Below are 24,886 nucleotides of genomic sequence, written 5' to 3'. Positions count from 1 at the left end.
TGCCAAGTTGTAGGTACAGTTTACATTGACGTCTGTGGAAACATGGATTGGCTGACAAAAAAGGTTCATCTATGGTGCCTCACTTAGGGGAACAGTAATTTGTGTAATAAAGAAGACATACAGCTAGCTTGGTGTGCCTTGATGGCAAAATGTTAAGGGCACAGAACTGAAACAACCATGGTTCGATTCTGGCTGGACACCTTTGTTGTATGTCATCCCACCCTGTCCACAATTTTTTGTCTCTCTACACTGTTGGCTCTCAAATAAAGGCAGAATGCCAAAAAAGAAGATGCAGCTTTACTGATTTTTTTTCTTTGTAAGTCTTAAAGATTCGCTCAACTTGATTAGTCCTCATTTGTCAGTGTGTACAGCCACAATTCAGACTGATGTCTCTGATTCAAATAAGAGTTACAGATTTTTTTCCCAAACATTTGTAGACACTTGGATGGTGAGAGATGTGATCAGGTATAAAGCAACAAAAGTAACGGCAGTCTGTTTTGCCCCTTTAGTAGCAGCATAGAATATTTGGGTATTAGACTCACCGGTGCCGTTGGTGTCCACCATGAGACCCTGGTTGACGTGGTTCTGGATGAGCAGAAGAGTCTGCTCAAAGATCTCCCCAGCACGCGCCTGCTCCACTGTGTAGGGGTCACGTGGATACCGGAAAAGAGCTAGCAGCTCTCCTGGGGTACGAGGCTGACTGGAGGGATGAGGGATAAAGAGATGGGGTGTAGGGGAGTACAGAGAGAATGACAGAGTGAAGAAGAGACAATGAGTATGTTATGTGTAGAGAGATCAATTTCAAATGTTTTACTCAAATGACATTCTTCTGGCCCTTTTTTTTCAAGGGCGGGAAAAGCAGGAACCGCTTTCTGACACTTTCCAGAAGATGTATTTGCTGCAGCTAGAGCAGGTCAGAGAGTTCAAACAAGAAGACGCCCAAATCATGCATAAATTCCTGAGTAAGTTCACATTACACGACTTTCAGAAAGTCATCACATTGATGTAATGCTCACACTACACAACTTGCTGTTTTACAATCATGAGTCTTTAAGTTGCTGTAGTTTTCACACCACATAACTGACCGGATACACGAGGTCACACACTACAAGGTGATAAATGGACTTGCAAAGCAAGCGCCTGTCTAGTCTTCTGATCACTCAAAGCACTTTTGCACTATATGTCCATTCATCCATTCACACTCACATTTATACACTGGTTGCAGAGGCTGCCATACAAGGTGCCACGTGCTACTCACTTACAAAAAACCACACCCATTTCACACACCCGTCATCAGGAGCAATTTGGGGTTCAGTATCTTGCCCAAGGATTCTTTGACAAGCTGACTGGAGGAGCTGGGGATTGAACTCATTCTTCTCATTTGTGTACAACCTGCTCTTCCCTCCTGAGCCACAGCCGCCCAATAAATATCTTTTAACAAGAGGATTCCTCGATAAGCATGTCTGGTCTTTAAACTACGCTTTGTCACGAAACTACTCAAGCTCCTATTGGTGAGCGCCAAGTCAATGCTGATTTGCCTCTGATCTGGGACTTTGTCAGGAAGCTCCAAAATCTGTCAGGAACAAAGTCGTGTAGTGTGAACTAGGCATTAGTCATTTCACTCATGAGCTGGATCTTCTCCATCATCATTGAGTTTGTTTTGCATGACGGTATGTTTTTGCTGCTTTCACTCCCTAATGAAGTCTACTGGACTGCTCACTATCACCTGAGGATAATTTTTTAAACATGCATTCAACTTGGACTGAAGGGTTTGGCGAACCATTAAGACACATGCCAGATCCACAGGTGTTCTACCCAAACCAAGATGAAAAACAAATCATGAATTGCCTCATTTGGCAGGCACATTAAGATCATGACATAATGCGGCTGAGAGCCAAGATATTTTTGAACCATGAACACTTTATTTGACATCTTAATGTGTTTAATAATGTTGGCAAAGATCTGTTATGTTACGTAGCTTTTTACTGGATTTCTGGTAAAGCAGCAATACACTCTAAATGCATATATTCTATGATAAACACAGAGCAGGCATGTGGAATATACACACTATGAAATATAGATTGATATAAACATACTGTATATTGCCTTATCATAGTGTAGGTTTATTTTATTAGCACACACGATACTTTGCTAAACAGGACTGGAGTTTTACATAAACACTTTCTGTGGTTGATTACATTTTTCTTCCTCCTACAGCTAACAACATTAACACTGGTGTGGAGAGAGAGAGAGAGGTCTGTTGCCAAGAGTGGTCAAAGGTGTGTTGTTTTTGTGTGGGAAAACAGCTGCTTTAATTGCATTTAGTTTTGATAATTTGAAAAAGCTGGCGACACAGATGCAATTTGTTTCAATAATGAACAGCTGCTGCCATCAACAAGCAACTCTCAAGGTCTAACTGTCTGACACTTAGCAGCAACACAGCCAATGTGCTTTATGATCCGAGTAACAAGTGCTACTAGCTCTTCTCCTGATACGCGCTTATTCTCCAATGGCATTCTGGTTTTCCATTATTTCCAAACCATGTTTAAAAGACGCTGGTGCCATCAGCCAAGGAGGAGGCCGCCTGTTAATCTGTGATAGTCATTAAAAAGAGCTGGAAATCCCCTCATCTCTATTTGGGCTACCACTGTGTATTTGTCTGTGCATTTCTCTTCTTCATGTGTGTTTATGTGTATATGTGTTTGTGCACTGTATTTGTGCATGCATGTGTGGGCAGAGTGTATGTGTGTGCGTGCCAAGAAAAACACAGCTGCTACCCACATCATTCAACAGGATGGAAATACTTACGAGCTATATTGAAACCACCTACATCTCTTAAGGCTCGGATACACTTCCCCAGACAGCTCGCGCGTATTCGTACGTACGACAATTTACGGTCCGCGTTGGCCTTGTGCTCCACACATGCATATTTCCCCATCAACACTCCATTCCAGTTGGTGGCATCATATCATTGTTTGCCAACCGCCAATAAAAATCAAAAACAAGATAAAGAATCACGCGTGTGATGCGTAACAAGCAAAACACAACAGGGGAAAATAGAATGTGAGAGAACAGGACCCGGGACTGGAGTGTGGAACAAGAGATTATGTTCTGTAACTGAAGCATGGCCAGTTGGCACAATTGTTCTGTGTACAGTTCCGCTCACAAATTTCGGAGTGCACATGGACGTCCACAAAGACGCAAACATGGGTGGATGATGACATTCATGTCATGCGGAATACAGCAAATCCCCGCGGACATGGAAAGTATGAAGCAGGCTTTACAGTGACAGAGTGTAATGAAAAGTTAGATAAACAAAGACTTCAAATAACTATTGATTCCTTTAATGTCCTGAAAATGATTACATTGATGCACAAACGGATAGACAGATAGAGATGCAACGAAGAGCTGTTGACAAGCAGTCACAAATATTGACTGCAGCTGTCAGAACAATTGTCTGACTAAATGGCCGTCAGCACTGCACCCTAAGGCACCATTTCTCATTGGAGCGTTCTGATCTGCAAACTGCAAACCCTGTGAACTGACATAGGAAAGTGCAGGAATATTAGCAGCCCCTCTAAATGGCCACACTCTTTCCCTGAAGGCTCTGACTCAGACTTAGAACATGCAAGTCGTGTGCCAAGATGATGTGAGACAAGCCATTTGTATTATAACTTAGGCCCCATGAGCATGTAGCTCTGGACTGAGTCTGTACAGGGCAAAACAGTTCAGTTAGTCCAAATATAAAAAGGACTGATGACATAATGTTGTTGCAGATTGCTGCTCTCATTTGCTTAGTTACAACCTATATCAAAGAGCCATTAAATTGAAGACGTGTACATTTGTAAAGTGCAGTATAATGTGCTACTGTATATGAGACTTGTTTTAATCTAAAAAGTACGGGTATATGAAGTTGTAGACTTAGTGGCTGATAGATGCAGGCCCAATCAAAAGCACTGGCTGTACACAAACTTTTCTGTATTGACAGTACAAAAGAACATACATTAATCAGAAATCACCTGACAGTGTGAATGCTAGCCTCCCCACATTTGTGATTAAACCCATCAATTGTGTGCTCAACTACTGTATTACAAGTGTTATTCTACAAATGACCTCCTAAAATGGATTCATTTAAGGGAATATCAGTGTGCTCTGTGAAATGTAAATATTACGCACAATCTTAATTTGCACTACAATTACAAGATTTACTTAAAACATCGCATATGTTGGCCATAGTATGTGTAGCCTTCATTTTACACTTAATTGCCTCGCCTTACCACTAATATGAAATGCATGAACTGGCTTTCTAAATCAGTTACAGGGTATTGAGTGTAAAGACCTAATGATGTGTCTCAAATTGTATATTTCTGTACTTATACTTGCTATTTTGAGTGCCTTAGTTCATTCATGCTGAGCAATATGGCAAAATGCAGTCACTATAAGTACTTGCATGGTGCACGCATAGCAGTCAAAAAAGTAAAATGTGAAACGCTGAACACTTCTCACCCTCAATGGTCACCATGTAGCTTATGTAGCATAAGGGGCTAGACCACATTTCAAACTTGTGAAACATTGGCCGACTACCATGTGTACCATGTAATACATGTGTATTTTTCACCACCACTATAGTGTTGTCAGGTATAAGCCATCAGTTTGTTTATTAGGTTAATTCTGTAATAACTTGGTACCACAAACGATAATATAAATGCTAATGTTAACTTGCTAGCTAACAGCGGCACATTTTATCATCAGGCATCGACGTCACGTGTTGAAGTGTAAGCTATATGTTTTTGGGGTGTTTGGTGTTAATGTGTGTTAAATTGTCGTCTTCACCATAGAAGATTTTAGTATTAGATTTCCGTTCAGTTGCTTGACAAGTTGGAAATATATTCGCAAAACGCAACAGCTAAACAGCTATTATTAACTCAGGAGATCAGCTGGTGATAGAAGAAGACAAAGAAGACAAAGACAAAGAAGAAGACGACGAAGAAGAGGAAGCAGTTTTTTCACTCTGTTGTCATAGCAGTCGGGGGTTTGGTGCCTTGCTCAGGGGCACCTTGGCAATGCTCCAGAGGCAAGCTGGCACCTCTCCAGCTGTCCCAGGTGACCCTCCAGTTCCCAACCCAAGTCACTATGGACTGAGCTACTGCCGCCACTGGCATTCATAGATATAGAAGCATGCCCTCAAAGCACGTTCATTTTTAATACAACAAATGAATAAAAAGTGAGCAAACAAACAGATGCTGCAAGTATATATTTTGTTAAATGTTGATGATAACTTTCACTTTTCAAAGTACTACCTCCTGAGTAGAAGAAGAAAGGCTTTCAAATCTTGTGACCATCATGTCCAACTAGTGTGCAATGGCAATGTTTGATTTCAGACAACACTACAACAACACCTGTCAAAACTTGCGCACTACACAAGTAAGAACATAGTGTGTGCGGTGTACTACATGTAAGTGTACTGAGTATCTGATTTGAGACGCAGCATAAAAGTCCCTTTGAGTGTGAGCTTCACATAACTTACCCATCAAAGAGACGTCTCCTTGTTGACTCAATAGCACTGTCCACATTACGGATGGCTTGCTCTATGGACGTGCTCACAAAGGTGTCTCCTTCTCTGCTGACTGCAGGAACTGTTGTTACACAGAGACAGACAGACAGACAGACAGACTGATTAGAACCAAGTTGAAAAAATAATTTTGGACATGAGACTTTATTGGGATTTACGAGGTTACTCAACATAAAAGAATTTCTTTCCCACTTTCTCATTTTGTGTTTGTTACTCTTTTTTTTTTAAGTTTGATTAAACTGCCATTTAAATATTTACAAAATTAATTTTGAAAAGGTATTAATGCTATTTTACACAATCCAGTGTCACTACACTCGATGCTCTAACACACATGAGGTATAACACTGGTCAAAACACATTTTAAGGATAGGTTACTGGAAGTAACCGAACCTTTTAAGGCGCTGCACTTCAGCTTCCCATTTCTGGCAAACTCTTTCCTCTTAGTGTGCCATTGAACACAGTGAGAATGTGACATGAGGACAAAGAGAGTCCAACAACAACTGAGCACATTGATACAGTTTATGGCTCACCAGCAGAGTGCTGTAGCCTGACCTGACAAATCTCAGCAGGAAACACCAACACACACAGGGAAGAGCTGACCTGCTTCACAGCTAACACATTATGTTCCAACTTCCCTGCTTCACTCTCTGTTCTTGTGACTGGTAAATACCCAATAAGGATAAGGGCTTTGACATGGATTCATTGCATTAGTGCTGCATGAAGAAAGAGGGAGTGTTCCTTTTAGTTTGTACATTGAGGGTGAAGTTCAGTGCTAGAAAAATTATATATCTTACTTTAATTGACATATTACAAAACACTGTAGTTGACCTAAGGTTTTATCATCCATGTGACCAAACTTGCTACAGCATTGATAAGCAACACATTCATCCCTTACTAACACTGTGGACTTACTTGACCCTGCCCCTCATATAGAAAGTGAAAAAAGAACAGCATAATGTCTGGTTAAGAGCCACTGGCATTAGCTGTGTGTTACCTGTGACAGTGAGAACCATGCTGGCCACCTGGTACCCGATGGGATTGCGAGCGACACACTCGTAGCGTCCACCATCGGCAGTGCCCACGTCCTTCACCTCTAAATAACCCTCAGAGCTGATGTGGAACTTGCCACTCTCTGTCACCTGTACACCATCCTGGGAGAGAAAGGGTGGGACAAAGGGTAAAGGTCATGACCTTGGGAGCTGGTATGTGAAGGTGCGTATCGAATTACATGACAGTGATTAGGAGCCTCACAGATGGAATCTGTTGTGTCAGTCCACTGAGATGTTTAGTTTACATGGTTGTTTATGAGCAGAAACTTCAACTTGAACAACTTAAATATATTATTCACTGAGTTACCTCATTGTCATTATTTGCCTTAATTTGTATAATGACTAATAAAGTAACCACACACCAGTTCCTGGCCCCACTACCTTTTTTTCTTCACAGTTCTCTTTTAAGCACTCTAAAGGGTAAGTTAAACACCTATTTTTCAACCTGGAACCTATTTTCCCATGTTTTTGTGCTACAGTGACTTCTAGGAACAACAATTTTTAAAACTGATTCAGTACTGAGTGAGAGGGCTGCAGTAATATCACCACTAAAAGTGCTTTTTTCCAACGATAGGTTCAGAAACAGCCCTAAAGTTGCCATCACCATACACACAAGACTCAATTTAAATAAACAGTAATTTTAGTGTGTACGGAGCCAGCATATTTTCACATCTAGCTGGGTGAATTAAGGGTTCATTTCAACCAAACTGGAGTTGGTGATTGTTGGAACGGTGGAAAGACAATCCAAGACATTTTTGGTGAGTTTTATTTTGTTTCTGTCAACTTTGAGTTAAGTTTATTTTACGATCATAAAATTACTGTTTATTTAAGTTGTGTCTGGTGTGTTTGGTGATAGTGATTTCAGGGCTGTTTCTCGTTAAACAAACAGGAGCTTACTCTTTAATAAAAAGGTCTATCTCTGTATCCTGATCCTTCACATAAGTTGACAGACACGGAATAATAATCTGAGCCTGTCAGTGGCAAAAACAAGCATTTACAGTCGATGTAAACTGAAGATACTGTATCAATTTCAATGATTTCTGTTCCCCTTTAAACACAAAAACATGGGACAATCACCCTTTAAGCACTTGTCTAACCCCATGACCTCTGTGGTGAGGTGATGGGCACCTTACTCAGCTGCACAGGAGCTTTATCATCTAACCTTGTTCCAGGTGATGACAGGCTGTGGCTGGCCCTGGGCACTGCAGGGAATCTGGACGTCCTGGCCAGACTCCACCGTCAGGTCCCTTGGAGCATTTGTGAAAACAGGCGTTACTGAATGAGTTAAAACATACACACACACACATAGGCATGTGTTAATGATTATGCACCAGCGCTCAAAGTACTGCACATGTAAACTGCATTTTGCAATCAATCACAACGGACATGAAACCCTGAGACTTATCTCAGCGTTTTACTGTCCTGCATATGCTCACAGAATATACACAAACTCACAGTGTTTGTGTTACACTGCAGTTGCTGTTTTTCCTTCCTCTATTACAGAGCTGCAAAACATTAACCAATTTGAGCCCTAAGACTACAATTAGTATGATAAGGAGAAATGCCACATTTGTTCTGATTGGTCGAAAGTCTTGATACCTGGTACGGACAAACTCTGGGTAAGTCTCCTCCAGTACAACTCAGACATTTTTAGATGATATGAAAAAACACACGTTTATCAATAGTCAAAAATTAAAAAATTAAAATATTTTTATATGTCTTCCACAAAAAATATTTTTTACACTGCATATGTGTCCATATCTGTGATATTCAATGTGTTGAGTTCATGGATGTCATATACTTGATTGTGCTCCTTTACTAGATACAACCATTTTCTTGTTTTATTATATTTAGTCTTCGGGCACATGGGACTGATGGTTTTTCCTAAAGTATAATCAAATATGTAGAGGTCCCATATACCCAAAGACTAAATGTAGTGTGGAAAAAAAAAAGAAATTTAAAATTTCAGTTGTGGGCACAAATGAGTTCAACATCTTAAAGTCTGTGTGAAGTACAAAGTGAGAAGCAGCGAGACATATAATGAGAGGGAAAGGAAATTCACTAGACCAGACAAAATATCCTTACTGTCAGTATCTAAAACTCAAATTGTTTTTCACAAAGATGGCTGTACAAGTACACACACACGCACACACAAACAAAGAGCATTGTTATAGGTAACAGACGAGAGTGAGTCACTGTGTTATCCTGTCTAAGATTCATGATACAACCCTTCCGCAGCTGAGATGTTGGTTGGGAGAGGGTGGATGTTTGCCCCCCACACACTATGTTCAAATTCCTTCATGGTTCCCATGTAGCAGCCAGCAGTGAGCCACCTGGCCATGGGAAATTCCCACAAGTTTTAGGAACACAAGGTGGGGTGGGAGGTAGTTTCATAGTAGTCTGACACTAATTAACAGCCTTTAAATCAAAGCTGAACTTTCTAAAACACAGGGTTCACTGCAGTATACAGTACACAGCACCAAAGCTGCAGGCAATGTGTTGCCAGTACCACTCCGTGTCATGAACAAATCTGGGATGTGAACACAGGAACATAAAAATGGTACATATTATTATTATTTAGCATTTTCACCTTTAATGGTAGCTGAATAGAGAGACAGGAAATGGGCAGAGAGAGAGGGAGGTATGACATGTAACAAAAGGTTCCTGGCTGGAATCGAGCCAGTGACGCTGTGGTTATCTGGCGTGCTGTAAACATTTGGCTACTGAGGCACTCCAAAATAGTTATCATTAAGAGGGATATTGAAATCTCTGTGGAATGGAGACATGCTAGACATTCATAGGAGAAAGATCACATCCTGTTAATCCCTGCTTTCGCTTTCTCTTAATGCTTTGTCTGTTCCTCTGCACAGTGCTCTGAGAGTAAGGCAGCCATCATATACTGCCAGCATGGTTGTGGGCTTGTACAGCATTTTAACAGTGTGGGGCCATTATGCAACGTGTACTTTGTGCCATGTTAACAGCCATTACTACATGGAAAAACATGGTGTCATCACGGGATTACAGACTGCCATGCTTTCCTGTGCTATGTCAAGCCTGTAATTTCAGCTACACACACACACACACACACACACAAAATACAACCATCTGCACACAAGAAAGAAGCAGTGTCACATCAACTTATATATGCCTTCTTCCGAACAGAAACACATGCAAACACATGTGCACATGCAGAATGAATTACAGTATAATACTACACAGTATGGTACGTTTACATTGCATTGCATTACACATGCGCACATAAAGATGAAACACACACACACACACACACACACACACACACACACACACACAGCTACATGTTGTTCAGTGTTTACATGCACTATAAAAGTTAAATAGAAAATATGCGTGTGAAAATGACAAATAAGCTGTGGACAGGGAGAACTGCACCACAACCCTTTTCACATTTTACCACCCAGCTCTCCCCTCCTCCTCTGCCTACACAAACATGCAGTTGTTTGAAGAGGGCTTTTCAGCAGCCACACTTACAGCCTGTGTATGACAGCAGTGTTTCAGCTACACTTTTCATCTGTCTGATAGAACAGATTGACTTCTATGATAATCTTAAGCTACATGGCTCTGTTTTTCCTCCAACTTATAGTTAACTGTGCTTAATTTAACTGTGACCTGAAACCTTGCTTACTTTAAGTACACATGGTCATTATAATGTGCCATCATCCACATTCATTATGAAGCTTCATCTTACACCCTCACCTCTTTGCTGGATGCTGAGCTGCACAGCGGTGCGCACAGTCCCCACAGGGCTGACTGCCTGGCACTCATACTGGCCCTCATCATGGGCCGCCACCCTGGTGATGCGGAGGGTACCGGAAGACAGGACCACGTGACGGCGATCTAGGGGTAATGGACTGCCCCCACGTGTCCAGGCAATCACCGGCTGGGGATAACCGGTCGCCTCACAGGAGAAGTCCACCGTGTGACCCTCCAGGACTGACTGGTCTTGTGGCGTGACTGTGAACTGGGGGATCGCTGGGAGCAGAATGGGGGGAAAAAAAGCTGTTTAATTTCTGTATAATAATGAAATCTTGCTTCAAAGGAGCCTTCACTTGCCAGGACAAGCTGAGGAGTCATTATGGAGCTATTAGACTTCAGATTCACAACATTTACAGCTGAACATATAGTACGTTCAGGGGATAAATCCGTCAGTAATGTGAGCAATATAAAGATTCATTTTTTCAACATCAAATCTCAAAATAAATGAGACATAATAATAGACATGTCTTTAGTCAAACATGTTTGGTATTTGGGAGCTGACATTGTCAAGGTCTGAAACAATTGCCCTGAAGAGGTGCAAAAAGAAATTCATCAAATTTGTGAGGCATGAAGGGGCCTCTGCCCTGAGGTGCTGTCTTTTAGCGAGGTGAGACAGTGCAAGTTGATTAGGAAAGTCTTGTTTTGATTGAATTTACTTTGTACTGGGCGAGTTCACGTGAGATTATAGGTCCTGATGTCTCAGAAGAATCAGGATAATAACAGTAAAAATTGTCATGTGACTGGTCTGTGAAATGCATTGTTGTATGAATGAACCTGTTGAGATTTCTAATGGCTTCTGATGGCCAATTGCACTTTGCTAAACATTTGAACGATAGTAAAGAGCCACGTGGAAAGTACAGGATGCAAGATAAAAATTGCAGGAAGCTCCTACAAGCAAGGACAAGATTCATATTTTAACTACAGTGTATTCGAGGAATGCTAACACATTTTTGTGCAGAGAAAATCACCCTAAAGCAACTCAGTGCATGAAATCTTTCTTATTCATTAATAAATCCAATGCTCAATTCCATTCACCTGACACAGAAAAACAAATTCTGATTCCTACCTTGTACTATGATGTACGCAGTTGCGTGTATAGTATCAACATTATTTGAAGCAAAACAGGTATACTGTCCACCGTCAGCCTGGTCCACGTTCTGGATATAAAGCCCTCCGGAGGGAGTGATGTTGATGCGGGCGTCATTGGGCAGTGGTGTCCGATCGCCTTTTGTCCAAGAGACCCGAGGCTGCGGTTGTCCTGTGGCGCTGCACTCCAGGGTCACACTCTCTCCCACCAGCACCTCAGTGTTCTGGGGCTGGATCACAAAACTTGGCCGAGCTGGAGGAGCAGGGGGGAGGGAGAAGGGGAGAACGTGGGAATGAGGTTAGATGAATTTGGTGAAGAGGTGATAACATTTTTCATCTGGGTCTCTGGTGTAAGTAGCTCCAGTGTATTAGGAAACCAGTAAATAAATTTTCAATAGAAAGCTTTTGAGACACACTTAAAGATAAAGATCATGTTTGTATATTGCGGTGATTCACAACACTTTGATTCATAAAACAACTTTGTATGTCTATCGCAAAATATGGCGGCATCCTGGCCATATTTGGCCAGTGATTACAGTGGAGTCAAAGGAAATATGTACACAGCGAGAGGCCTGGCGTTTACAATCACACAGAGACAGGAAATGCGCAACATCTGCTCTCAGAAACTGTTCCTTAACAAGGGGTCGTCACTAGGGCCATCCGTCACCCTGGCAATGACCCTGGGGTCATCTAGAGACAGCCGTGCTAATCTCCCACAGCGACACTATTGGCAGTATAACTGATTGATGTGTGAATACTCTTTAAGTGTGTATGTATGTCAGGCAGCAGCTACAGAGAAAGAGCAACAGAGACAGAGGACAGAATGTACTTGTGAGTGTGTCGGTAAGTATGTGGGAGGAAAATCTGACATGAAAGTCAGCGGGCTTGGCTCACGGCTCAGTGGGACATGCCAGTTATTTGACCTGCTGAACTCTGAAAGTAACCTAGGTGCTACTCCCAGCGCAGACACCTTGCTCTATTCTGACACAGGAAGAGATCAAATCATTCGAGATCTGTTTCTACATAAGCTCCCACTAATTTGTACACTATGACCCACAATGACACAAGCAGAACTCACTCAGGAAGCCTCACCATGTTCTTCAAAATGAAAATGTCACCAGTCTTTTTTCAATCCCATAAAACATATGAATAAATTAAGTTAATAAATGCAAGAGATTACAGTTGGGTTGGCTGAAGTGAAAGAATTGTGTTTTTAAGAGGTTTACTTTTGGCCCTAAATTTGGATTTATCAAGATCAATCTGTGATATAGATTAATGGCTTGGACAGTTGACATTAGTAGTTAATAGGTTGCCCGTGAAGGGCGGAAACTGAGATCAAAAGCAGCTACTTACAGGGGGCTCCAAAATATCGTAGCGTGACCTGTGAAGTCTTGACTTCACCGGCCACATTTTTGGCCATGCATTGGTAGACTCCCTGGTCTGTCTCCCTGGTGTCCTGGATCATCAGCGTTCCGTCTTCCAGAAGGTTAAGACGACTGTCCTCGCGCATGTTTAGAGCATTGCTATCAGAAGGGTGCAGAGATACACATCACAACTAATTAAACACAAATCAGCTTTTGTATTCAGTCTATTCACATACTGTACTCTTCTAAAATTCCACATAATCATTATTAGCATAATCCAAACATTTAAATGTCAACAATTTATGGGACCAACACATGTATCAGATCAATCTTTAAACTGGAACAGTCAGTGAAGAGAGGTCTTACTTGTTCCTAAGCCAGATGATCTGTGGTTTAGGGTTGCCTTCGGCTCTACAGGTGAAGTAGACGGTGTTCCCTGATGTAACATCAACATCCTGGGGCTCCGAGGTGATCCTGGGTACCTCTGGAGGAAATCAAAGCAAATCAGATGGATAGGAAGATAATTCAACAAAAATGTAAATGTATTTCTATTTATTTGTACGTGCCTGAAAGCTGCGTCAATTGTTGACCCAAGCCTCTAGTCCAGGGATTGTCAACTGGCAGCCTGTGGGCCACATCCAGCCCATCAAAACTTTCTATTGTATTAGTATTATTGATTTATAATAATATTATCAATTTATTCAGAAAATGTGAGGAGGAAAAAATAATGCATTACAGTATATCTACTACATTGAAACACAAAAGGGATGGAAATCATTTTATTACAAATGATTTATCATCCCCAACTATGTGTTTGACCTGTGGGTACTAAAGCAGTTATAAATCCATTTATCAGCTTATTTTAGACACAACTGATGTGGATCAGTAAGCTTACTAGAAAAATAGCAAAATATCAATTGCCAAAAAGTGATAAAGCAGCCTCTTATTAATGAATTACAGAAAGATTGCATGCAGTAGCTGACCTTCCTCCTCCTCTTCCAAACTCTATGTCTCTCTTTGTCTTTCTCTCACACACACGCTGCAATGCTCAGTCTGTGTCTCCGTCCTCAGACCTGACTCTTGTACTACTATAACGCATATAGGTCATGGGTTTGCGGGTTGGGTTTAGGTGGTTGATTCACCTATATTTTGCTGGTGAAGCTGAAAACATTCCTTTTATAAAAACGATCCTGCATGGGCCATCTTCATGCAAGAATGAGGACAAACTTCTACCTCTTATGTCCTATTTTGTCTGCACATGCTCTTGTTTAATGAATCGTTTCATGTACTCATATTCTTCTTAAGCAACATTTTATTTTATCAGTTTCTTTTGTATGAAAGTCTGGGACTGGTTGCACAAAACACACTTAAGGCTTACTTTCTCCTTAGCTGAGGGACTTACCCAGTTGCACAGAATCCCTGAAAAGGGTTCCTTAGTTAAAGAAAATGTTAACTAATTTACTGCATTGAACACTCTCAGTGTGTGTTAGTTTTTTTCATTTATCACCTTAAACTCAGTCACATTGCAGTTAAGATACAGTCAGAGGTACCTTTCTTTCTTTTTTTTCACCTTGCTTTGGCTGCAAAGGTCTAGGGATTCCTTAAGTATAAGACCAAGGCAAGGAGAAAACCACAAATACCTAAGTAAACATTTTAAGGAAACCCTAAGGAGAAGACTTAAGAGTGTTTTGTGCGACCAGCCCCTGGACTCCACAGTGTCTGCTTAGAAAAATTCTGGCCCTTGGACAAATGTAGCTGATGACCTCCGCCCTCGTGAATCTGTCTTATCTCTACAAGGGTGCAGGCTGGGCGATGAGTCTGGTCTGTCATCATGTCCACACAGATATTCAGAAACAAGTTAGACAAATATTAGACTATCAACTGGTCATATCCCCTGGGCCACCACATCCAAAGATAAATGACACTGCCAGTTCTTTAGTCTGAGCTGCAGAACAGTCTACCTCATAACCCACCACAGTGTGTGCAGGCCTTATCCCCCTAAATGGTTCAATAGAAGCTCTGGATTTAAGATCAGAGTGTGCCACTGCAAATACAAATCGCTCCTGAGGAAACCATTAAAACTGCCTCCAGTCTAAGGCACTAACCTTGCTGATTGAGTGTGGGTAGGTGGCAAACCACAATGCCACCTACCCACCCTTTATCTTTGTTGGCCACATCTTTGGTTTTTACACGAGATCTTACAAGCATGTGTGTACTAACACACACAGACGTAGGAATATGGCATGGGATAAGGACAATAATATGGACAAATGTTGCCAGTTCCTAAAACACAATACACAGAGAATACAGAGAAACTTATTTTTCAACCTGGACCATATTTTCCCATGTTTCTGTGTCCAAGCAAATAATGGAAACAACAACTTTTGAAACTGAAATGTCAAATGACATGGAAAGGATCTCACAGAGGAATAAACCATTTTTCTTAACCTCTTTCTTGATCCAATCTGTCTGTTATTGTGTTCCTGCAACAACTCAACTAATTAGACTTAAAGTACGAGACTTTTGCTTGAGAGAGTCTTGGTTAGACACAATAACTGACCATATCAAAGTAAGAGAAAACATTTTATTTCTTTGTAGTGCTTTGTCCAAGATGTTTTCAGACACTTAAAATAACAATCTGGGCCTGTCAGTGGCAAGCACTTTCAGTGGACACACATTCACTGTCCCTGAAGGATTACACTGCAGCCCATTTCACAGCTGCTGGCTGCAGCGCTTTTGCTCATTACTGGATCATTTTTAAAATTTGTTCTTCACATTAGTTACTTAGACACAGAACATGGGAAAATAGGGATCAGGTTGAAAAATACCAAAGTTTCCCTTTAAGCTTTTAACTTCTGCTGCTGTAGAAAGTTGAGCTCCCACACTCACCCGTCAACATGCAGCACACACTCTCTCTGTGGCCCCTGCTCCACACACTCATTGTACATATGGTAGACACATTTCAGAACTACTCTTTCAAACGGTTCTCTCCACTCTGTTAACAGAGAGCAATCCATGGGATGGGGATAAATCTCTGTAAATCAGCAGGTAAATGTAAACTCATAAGAAGCTTCTGAAATTCAGACAAACAATACTAACCCATCTCTCTTCTTACGACCACATTACTCTACATTAACACTGGGGATTGTAATTGCAGTTGGAAATGCTGTTTGCCGTAACCTGGCCTGTATCATGGTCCAATGAGGAGGCAAGCCAGTCTCATCAGATACCACTTGTGCAGGGAGGTGGCACCTCATCTCAAGAAGGACGGCTGTTTTGACAGCTGCTCAACCCGCCGTGCATTGTTCCACCTCGTTTACAGGGGGAAAGAGGGAGAACAAGGAGGGAGGGAAGGAGGTGTGGAATGGCTTCCATCATGTTTCTAAGCAGACATTCTTCCTCTGCTGCTATGCAGACAGATGAAGTGGAGGGGGTAACATTGAGCAAGAATGGACAAGTCGGTGCCATCAAATTAGCTGCTGAGATTTAAATGCGGTTGGGTTACAGTCAGCTGCCAACTAGCCCGCCTGCCTGGCTCAGACTAAAGCATTCAGCGGGAGCTGGAGGAAACACAGAGCTAAGACAGTTGGATTTACTGCAGGAGCTAACCGCCTGTTTTAGAGACCAACTGAAAATCTGCCATACAGACTCAGAGTGAAATGTGCACTCTCTTTTCTACTTGCAGTGTTAAACGGTATCAATACACTTAAACCTGTGCTTAAGCATATACTTCCCTGTGGCTTGAAAAGCCGGCGAGTGATACTCCAACCAAAGTCTTTCTGACATATAATCTTATCACGCATCTTATTCATAGGAATTGTTAAGCTGCAGTGCTGTGGGTTGTTATTTTTGTCTTTGTGTCAAGTTGTTTGTTTTTTCCAATACCTCTTTACAGTACATTTGTTTGTTTTTTCCAATACCTCTTTACAGTACATTTGCCACAATGTGGGTCAGGGACTACGACGTGTGTCTGTATTATCTTGCATTTAAGGCCAGGTATCCTCTGACCTAGGGATATAAGATGAATGGAAGTTTACCTTGTAAAGGACAGTTACAAATTGATTATGTTATCCTGCCTGTGGTATTATCATGTCCCACCCACAAAGCCAGATAATGGCAGTATTTAAATGTCATGTGATATGGCAAAACATGTTCAGGAAAAAAACTTGGTATGACAAGAGCTGCCTTAGCATCCCACCCAACATGGCACAATACAGGATTGAAAGCTGCAGGACATCTTCTGTCAAATTACAGTGTGTCTGGCAGCAGCACAGTATTACAGACAACTCACAATCATAGAGAACAGGGATTTTTTTACAAAATCATACAATTAAACAGCAATGCCTTTTTCACAGTATGCTCAATTGAGATTAATTCTTTCCCCAGTGAATACTTTGGGACTATGATTATGAGACAGACAAACAATTCAGGTCTTTTGCCTCAGAATGAGATACTGTCTCAGGTCTGTGTAGGGTGATGATTCACACACAAGGAGAAAACGACTTGGGGGTTTTACTCAACTCTGCAGAGTGGGAAAGAACATGAAGTCTGGGAGTCTTCAGTAATATCCAAGTAAGATAGAGAATTATACAATTAAAAATCCTACACAGACCTTTTATCGCTCCTTCCAGATTTAAACACGAGGATCAAAGCTGATCTGATCTCTGCTGGCAAGGTTGTGCCCATAGCCCTTCTTTAAAGACGTTTTTAATTTAATATCAGTAATTATGAATAAAATCCTCTCTCAATGCCCTGCTGTTTGCTTGCTGGGGTCTAGGGCTACACAGTTATGATCCCAAAGAGACAAAAACCTTTTTGGCTGCTAGGAAAAAGATTTTATTGAATTGAAAGATTCGTATATCAAGCTATTTTTCAAGTTAGCTGATAGCCAGTTACTTGAATTTTTAAATCTTTTTAAATGATTTGGTATGGAGATTGGCGATGCCTTTCACATGGCATCTTATATACTGACACTGCCCTTACCTTATATTTGATTCCCACTTTATTCCCCCTTACAGGGCAGGTCAGGTAGACAACCCTGCCCCCGTTATTACCCTGTTTATCCTGTATAAACACTAACAACTAACAAATATAGAGCAAATGACAAAGGCCCCATCACACCATTCTAGCCATTCATGCATGCACATACACATAAACAAACACACACTCACACACCAGGACTGAGCAGCAGCAAGTGATCTGATACTAGAGAGACCAGAAGTCAAAGAGGGTCATGACTGAGATTTTACCCAGACCAGAGACACAGCTGGTGGAGTATGACGAGTGAAACAGCTGGGTGCCTGCAGACCTCAGACACAAAGAGAGGATACACCTGTGTGTGTGTCTGTGTCTCTGTGTGTGGGTGTACGTGTGAGACAGGGTGATGATGCATACCTGCTATTTGCAGGCAGGAAGGCTGTAGGTTTTGTGTGCGAACTGATTTGTGGTTTGTGGACTGTGTGTAGGAATAGGAACATGAAAACCACATGCATGCTGCTATGCAACCATGTGTGTATGGTTCCATGAATGTGTGCCCAGATGTGTGTTCCCCTCAGCTTCAAAATTTGTTCCAATTTACAACTAAATAAGGTTTTAATAAGGAGGCTTTCAATATCCATGTCACTGTGTTTTCTTTACATGATCTGCCTGGTTAATGCTATTCATGATTCAGCACAGAGATAATCACTTTGATTTCAACTGCAGCTGATCTCAATATGGAAAGGAGGCAATACAATGGAACAGCTGAGAACAAGTCTTAAATTACATTTTGTATTATACCTAGAACTGATTAATTCATAAAAACCCTGCTATTCTCAGACTCCACTCACTAATCTAAAAACACAACTGTCCTCATTTCAAATGTGCCATGATATGCTGAATTGTCATGCTCAGTGGGAAGTCTGGTTATTTTCTCCATACCACAGTTAAGCTCCTCAGCGGTGAGTGTTGCCACTGATCTGCCCTGCAGGCGGCTGGGGTAGTCGCAGGTGGCAGCAGCCTGGGCATTCCCCGACTCAGCATACTGCTTCAGCAGGTCAGCCAGCCACAGCAGCTCACAGTCACAGTTTAATGCATTGGAATCCAGTCGCCTGAACACACAGACAACATGCACAGACACATAAACACATTGCAAGTGAGAAATGGGCATATAGTCCTTCCATAAAGCAAACTGTATATGACATGTGTGGAGTTGTGCATGCAGCGGTGTCATGTAAATCCTCTCTGGCAGTTTATGAACTAAAACTGGTCTGGCATCACTGGGCCCAACTCAGTCCAAACAGTGGGGCTCAGCAGGGCCATATTGGAATACACTCTCCTCCTGCCGTGGGAAACTATCTCTGCGCTTGGCCCTCTCTTCTACTAACTGGTCCAGCTTTCAGTTCTTCCACAATGTGTCCATTATCCATGGCATCGTTTTCAGAAAATTTAACTGGCAGTGCTTTTACATTTGTGAAGCTCTATTTGATAAAGTGTGTTATGAGCAAATTTGACTTTTGGTCACACTTATCCTTTCAGGGCCTCAGCGATCATTTATATACCCTCCAACACTAAACGCCATGATCACAGTCAATGAGAGTCTTCTGCAGTTTGTCTTTCTAAGCACTGGCCTGGGATCTAACAAATACTTAAAAGGTCATTCATGGCAGAGACAAGAGGGGACAAAGCACTGGGATGAGGCCAAGCTGCTGATTGTTCTTTGCTGTCTGTTGACTGGAGGAGGTTGCAGTTTAGAGGCTGTATTAGAGATATCTGGCCTCATGTTGTAAGACCCCAAATTCTCACATTTCAGAGAAAATGAAGCATCTTTGTGTAAGATGGACATTAGAGTTTTCTTTGCTTTTCCCATTATACTCCCACTCGACACAGTCCCTTCCAATCTCCTCTGCAGCTGACTCAGAAGACAGAAGACTACGAGGAGGACTGGGCTGTGAGCCTTGTGATAGAAACCACCTTGCAGCCAAAGAAGCGTGAGAACAGTGTAGTGTGGTTATGTGGCATGTAACCGACAACAGGCCCCGCTTGATACTGGGTGTCATGGGAGCAAGCTCCAGAAATTGATAGAGACATGCATTCGTACACAGCTGTTCCAGTAGTTGTTAGGGACTTTTCCACTTACAATCGCTTCATGGCCTGAAGATGAGAGAAGGTTCCCGGGACGAGCTGGGTGATTCTGTTGTTGTGCAAAAACCTGAGGGAGAGAAGGAGAAACATTAAGGTGGTTCATTGGGGTTCAGAACTGCAGCTATAGCTATATCGCTGGCTTGACTCCAAACATTTAAGTCCACCAATGGCTACTCAAACATGAGGAACTTGAGTAATTTGAATAAATAAACTGTTCTACGAAATAACATTTTTGAAATTCATTTACTACCCAAAAATAGTGGAACAAATGTTGACGATCTGCCTTTTGCTAATATCATATTTCATTTTCCAAGTGGGACAAAAAAACATGATCATCTTCCCAGGCATGCTATGACGTCTCAACTCAATGACCCCGGAGACTCATATTCCTTAGCTAAAGGCAGACATCAAAATATTTTCCTGTTTATGCAAGACTTCACCCCAAAATATTCCCCAGAAACTATTCATTCCTACATAAATGGATCAAGATAATCTTTGATGCAGTTCTATATCCTCTATCCCAACCTTTACCAACCGATCTACAGATATGCTCTCTGGCCACTTTATCAAAGACACTGCTTTGGCTGTGACCATGGAGATATTCCCCAACAAGCCACTCATAGTGTGCATATGGGAATTCCTTCGCTCCCCTTTCCCCCATGTTCCACAGGTGTCAATCCTTCTTCTCGCGCTCTCCAGTGACTGGGAAGTATGGATATACTGGGCAGCCACTGGCCCGTAAACAGGGACAATGAAATAGGAATTTAACAGGACTTTCTTCAACTCGTAAACATCTGGTATAGAGTTTTAGAAGCAGAGGCAGCATCACATCTGCACGTTGTCAGGAAAGTTCATATCCAGAGTGTTCGCAGACTTTGCTCGGGACTAACAGGCTACATATAAAACATTATGGCAGTCTGTGCACAAGACAGCCTTAAATCATTTACATACGTAGCTGATTGGTTGTTTATTGACAAAAGGATAAAAACATGTTAACTGAGACGTTACTGAAACAATTGTATGCATCTGGTTATGTGTTATTGTGTTCACGGACAACAATAACAATATCACCATTAAATTTAATATGAAGTTGTCACATTTAGATAACCTTATACAGATTTCACAGGACAACTTGACAGGTGGTAAAAGGAAAACTGAAGGTTAAGAGTTGGAGCAGCCCACGACAATATTACCGATACATATTACTGCAGTATATAATCAGTGATCTGCGATAAACACCATGTTCAGACTGACATTCCCATCTGTGGTTGCAATTAGCTCAGCTCTGTGTTTAATGAGGCCAAGATGTGTTCTCAATCCTCAGTCCAATCCTAGACTATAACTTGAAGGTTGTGATCTCATTCAGTTCCCCTGATTTCTTTGTCTCTGACCAACTGTCCCAGTGTGAGTATTTTTGGAAGCAATATAATTAGGAAGAAAAATGCAAACCCAATACATTTCCTGACATAGGTCTGCTTAACAACTGAGCTTGAGTTGGCTGTTAAAAAATATGTACTACAGGGTGAAAAGGACCACTAGCATCATCTCACAGCTCTAACGGGACAAACAAAATTAGCCTCATAGGATCTAAATGTAAGTCAGGGATCAGCTCCCAGAATCTGCTGTCATAACTTTGTTACTGTCTAAAGCAATGACAAACCAATCTCTTTACTATAAGAGGAGCCTCAGAGGCTTATTAGGAGGCATTTGGCTGTACTGATTTATTCCAATATCAGGTCATTCCAATATCATGCTAAGCAAAGCGTGGACCTGCCTGAGCTGACACTTAATTGCATATCGAGGACATGATGCTAATTATTGCGTTATGGTTACTATCAAGTGCTGTGGTGAATCCACTTGCATCGTTGGACCTATTAAAAGTGAAGTGTGTACGATTTAGGGGGATTTGGTGGCGTCTAGGGGTGAATTGCAGATTGCAACCAACTAAAGCTTCTCCCGGGAGCTAAATATCCCACAGAGGACCAGCAGGTCAGGTGATTTAAATAGGAAAAAACACTGAATAAAGCAGTTTCAAGTTACAAATCAGTGTATCTCTGACACTGTTTGGCTCGTCCACAACCTGCTAAAGTGTGCTCACCCTTTTTCTCTGAAAACTATAGCTCCAGATGTTCAGGAGGTTTTCAGCGGGAGCCGAATTATCTGCAGACGGCTCTTCCTCTCCAAAAGAAATGGAAGTGGTGATTTGAACTGGTAAACCTGCAATCTGCTTGTTGCAGGTGGGCTTCTAAAAATTGTGACCAACGTGAAAACGCAAACGGCCCTATCTGGAGCCAGTGTTTGGTGTGTTCAGTATGGGCTACTGCAGGAACATGGCAGTGCAACATGGTGAGCTCCATAAACGACGACCCCTCCCTATTTAGCATAAACGGCTCATACTAAGGTAACAAAAACAATTCTTATTTTCAGGTGATTGTGCACTAAAGAAAACACTTGTATTCCATTTCTGCCCCTAAGTCCGACACACTGGACCTTAAATGCATTGATTTATGTGAGACCATTGAAGTTGGTCTGCTTTTTCCTCCTGAGAACGTTTTTGTTTTTAGGATTGTGAGTGAGCTGCATACACTTTAGGAATCTTGGGTGAAAGGTCAGACAGGATGAACTTACAGTCGTTCCAGCTTTGGTAGGTGAGTGAATGATTCAGGTTCCAAAGACTCAATGTTGTTGAAGTGCAGGTACCTGGAAAAGAGAAAGTGTAGACAAAACATAGTGAAACTGGATTAGGGCTCCCTGTCTGACTATATATCATGTCATTGTCCTAGTGGGCCCTAAGAGGTGTTTAAATGAGGACAGTGAAATGTTCCTCAGTCATCTCTATTTACCTGTCCATCATTGTATTGATATCACAGTTCCAGAAAAGGTGATATCTACTGTGGCTCTAAATGACTGCAGACAAGACTGGAGGAATTTCCACATCACAGGCATTCATCTTAACCAGTCAATATACATGGTCTGACAATCTGAAGTCTTGACTTTGAAATGAGATTGCCCACAGGTGAAAAGCAAGTACAACAATTATCTCATGGAATGCAAATATAATTTATGCCCCTAGAAGCCTTTGAGCTGAGAAAGCATAAATCAAACCATATGCGAGCAAATAAAAAGGATAGGGAAATGAAATACAACTGATGACTGATTGGTAACTGTAAGGATTCAGTTGGGTATCTGCTTTTTTAGACAAGGAAAGCAACAGTCAAAGCAGCTGCAGGAGGAAAACAGACAGACAAAGAAAAACTAAAGCAGCATAGAATGTAAAATAAAATGCAATATCCCTCTGGATGCCTTCTACATAAGAAAATGCATTTTACTTTTATTTGCAACTATATCTCAACTGTTGATTCTTTGCTGTATTTATATAAGCTCTACTGGACATCCAACTCAGTGTATTTGAGAGTTGCCTTGAGTATGTGCTGTACAGGGGCCAGAGCAGAAAAACACATCACAGTCCAGACAAGCAAAAGACAGAGAGGTTTATGAAGACAGCAATAAATTAATGTTAGAGGCACTTCATCCCTCTCTAGGATCAATCCCACACCAATTATGTCGTTACACTTTCAAAACTATTGGTGAGCCAGTATAGCTGTTTAGCGAGAGATGAAATTAAATCAATCAGCCAAGTTCTTATCTGTGTAAAGAGGACCAGAAGATGTCTTATGTTGCATTCATGCTGTTGTGATCATGTGGCTGTGTTCTTGTGTGATATCCTCCAACACTCCCTAACAACCCCAATGGCATGCTGATAAAACATCAACAGATGAGTGGTGCATAGGGCTTTGAAACTGTTTATTCCCCCCCAAAGAAGCAAGTGACTTCAGGATCCTGTTGCCCAGTGAGGATGTAGAAGAACTATTAAAGTGTAATGCAATCTGGCTCAGAACTTGTCACCCACGTATAAAACCCTTCATTATTGTAGCAAAACTCAAAACAGCTGCCAGGCACAGAGCCTGATGTTGGAATTTGTTTTACTTGGTGAATTGGCCATTTGTTCTCTGTTAATGTGGTTACAGAGAGGTACAGTAAGTCACGGTCTTCTCCGTACAGAAACCCTCACTTGCGAAAGAATATCAGCCATATTGGTTGTGAGAATGGCACACTGGCTAAATCAACATGTCGCAGGGATCATTTCTTTTAACAGTGTCACACAAACTCTATTACAGTTCTGAAAACACAATTCATATTTATGTCATCAATCAGCAATGCTTAATGTGTTTTCTTGTCATACATGCAAGTGTTTAAAGATACAACAGGGTCAGAGCTTTTTGTAAAAGCAGCACAAACGTTTCTGGGTGTCAAGAATTACACGAAGCGGTTGAATTTTTATCACAGACTTAACACACATAATGCACTGACGGTATCTCACAAATAAACACTTAGAGCAGATTACAGCAAACTGGAGCAGAGAGTAGTTTCTGCAGTAGCAGGAGAGACGCAGTGCGGGTCAAGCGTAGGAGCTTTGACTCCAGCACAACACTGCTAGCACTACTAGCAGCACGAGGCTAGACATCATGCTTTAGGCTTTGCATGGGGGTGACGAATATCTGTCGTCCTGACCACAAGACATGCGGCTCATGCAAAGGGGTCAAAGAGGGTCAGCGCGGCACACATGGATGGATGCACACACGGCATGCATGGTGGCGGTGGAAAAGTGGACAGAGGGGCGCACGTAGGGGTTGGAGGAGAAAGGTGTCACTGTAATGAAAACGAACTCAACAGAGCTCTCATGACACCCATGTAAGGCCTACACAGTCATGTCACACAGCGTTCATAACAGCTCAGAAAAAAGATGGCAACATCAGTGTCAGTGTCACTGTTCCATCATTTGACTCAGCTTATAATCACGTATGACCATGGAGACCTTACCAGGCTGCATGAACTGTTTA

General features: G+C 41.7%; 1 protein-coding gene across 2 annotated transcripts in view; it reads right to left on the bottom strand.

The window, feature by feature from the left end:
* The window catches only part of LOC126400691 (peroxidasin), a 65,685-nt gene that overhangs the window by 17,981 nt on the left and 22,818 nt on the right, over window positions 1-24,886 (bottom strand). For both annotated transcript variants that reach the window (XM_050061590.1, XM_050061591.1), the window contains 11 exons: window positions 22,614-22,685; window positions 19,981-20,052; window positions 18,783-18,952; window positions 13,230-13,347; window positions 12,853-13,022; window positions 11,480-11,752; window positions 10,354-10,629; window positions 7,784-7,896; window positions 6,567-6,723; window positions 5,528-5,636; window positions 543-700 (listed from right to left, as the gene is read on the bottom strand). In XM_050061590.1, coding sequence (XP_049917547.1) covers window positions 543-700; window positions 5,528-5,636; window positions 6,567-6,723; window positions 7,784-7,896; window positions 10,354-10,629; window positions 11,480-11,752; window positions 12,853-13,022; window positions 13,230-13,347; window positions 18,783-18,952; window positions 19,981-20,052; window positions 22,614-22,685 — 1,688 coding nt within the window. The remainder of the gene's footprint in view (window positions 1-542; window positions 701-5,527; window positions 5,637-6,566; window positions 6,724-7,783; window positions 7,897-10,353; window positions 10,630-11,479; window positions 11,753-12,852; window positions 13,023-13,229; window positions 13,348-18,782; window positions 18,953-19,980; window positions 20,053-22,613; window positions 22,686-24,886) is intronic.

This window comes from Epinephelus moara, chromosome 14 (assembly GCF_006386435.1).
Source record: "Epinephelus moara isolate mb chromosome 14, YSFRI_EMoa_1.0, whole genome shotgun sequence".
NCBI classification, from domain to species: Eukaryota; Metazoa; Chordata; class Actinopteri; order Perciformes; family Serranidae; genus Epinephelus; species Epinephelus moara.
This window is presented reverse-complemented; position numbering and strand designations above follow the sequence as displayed.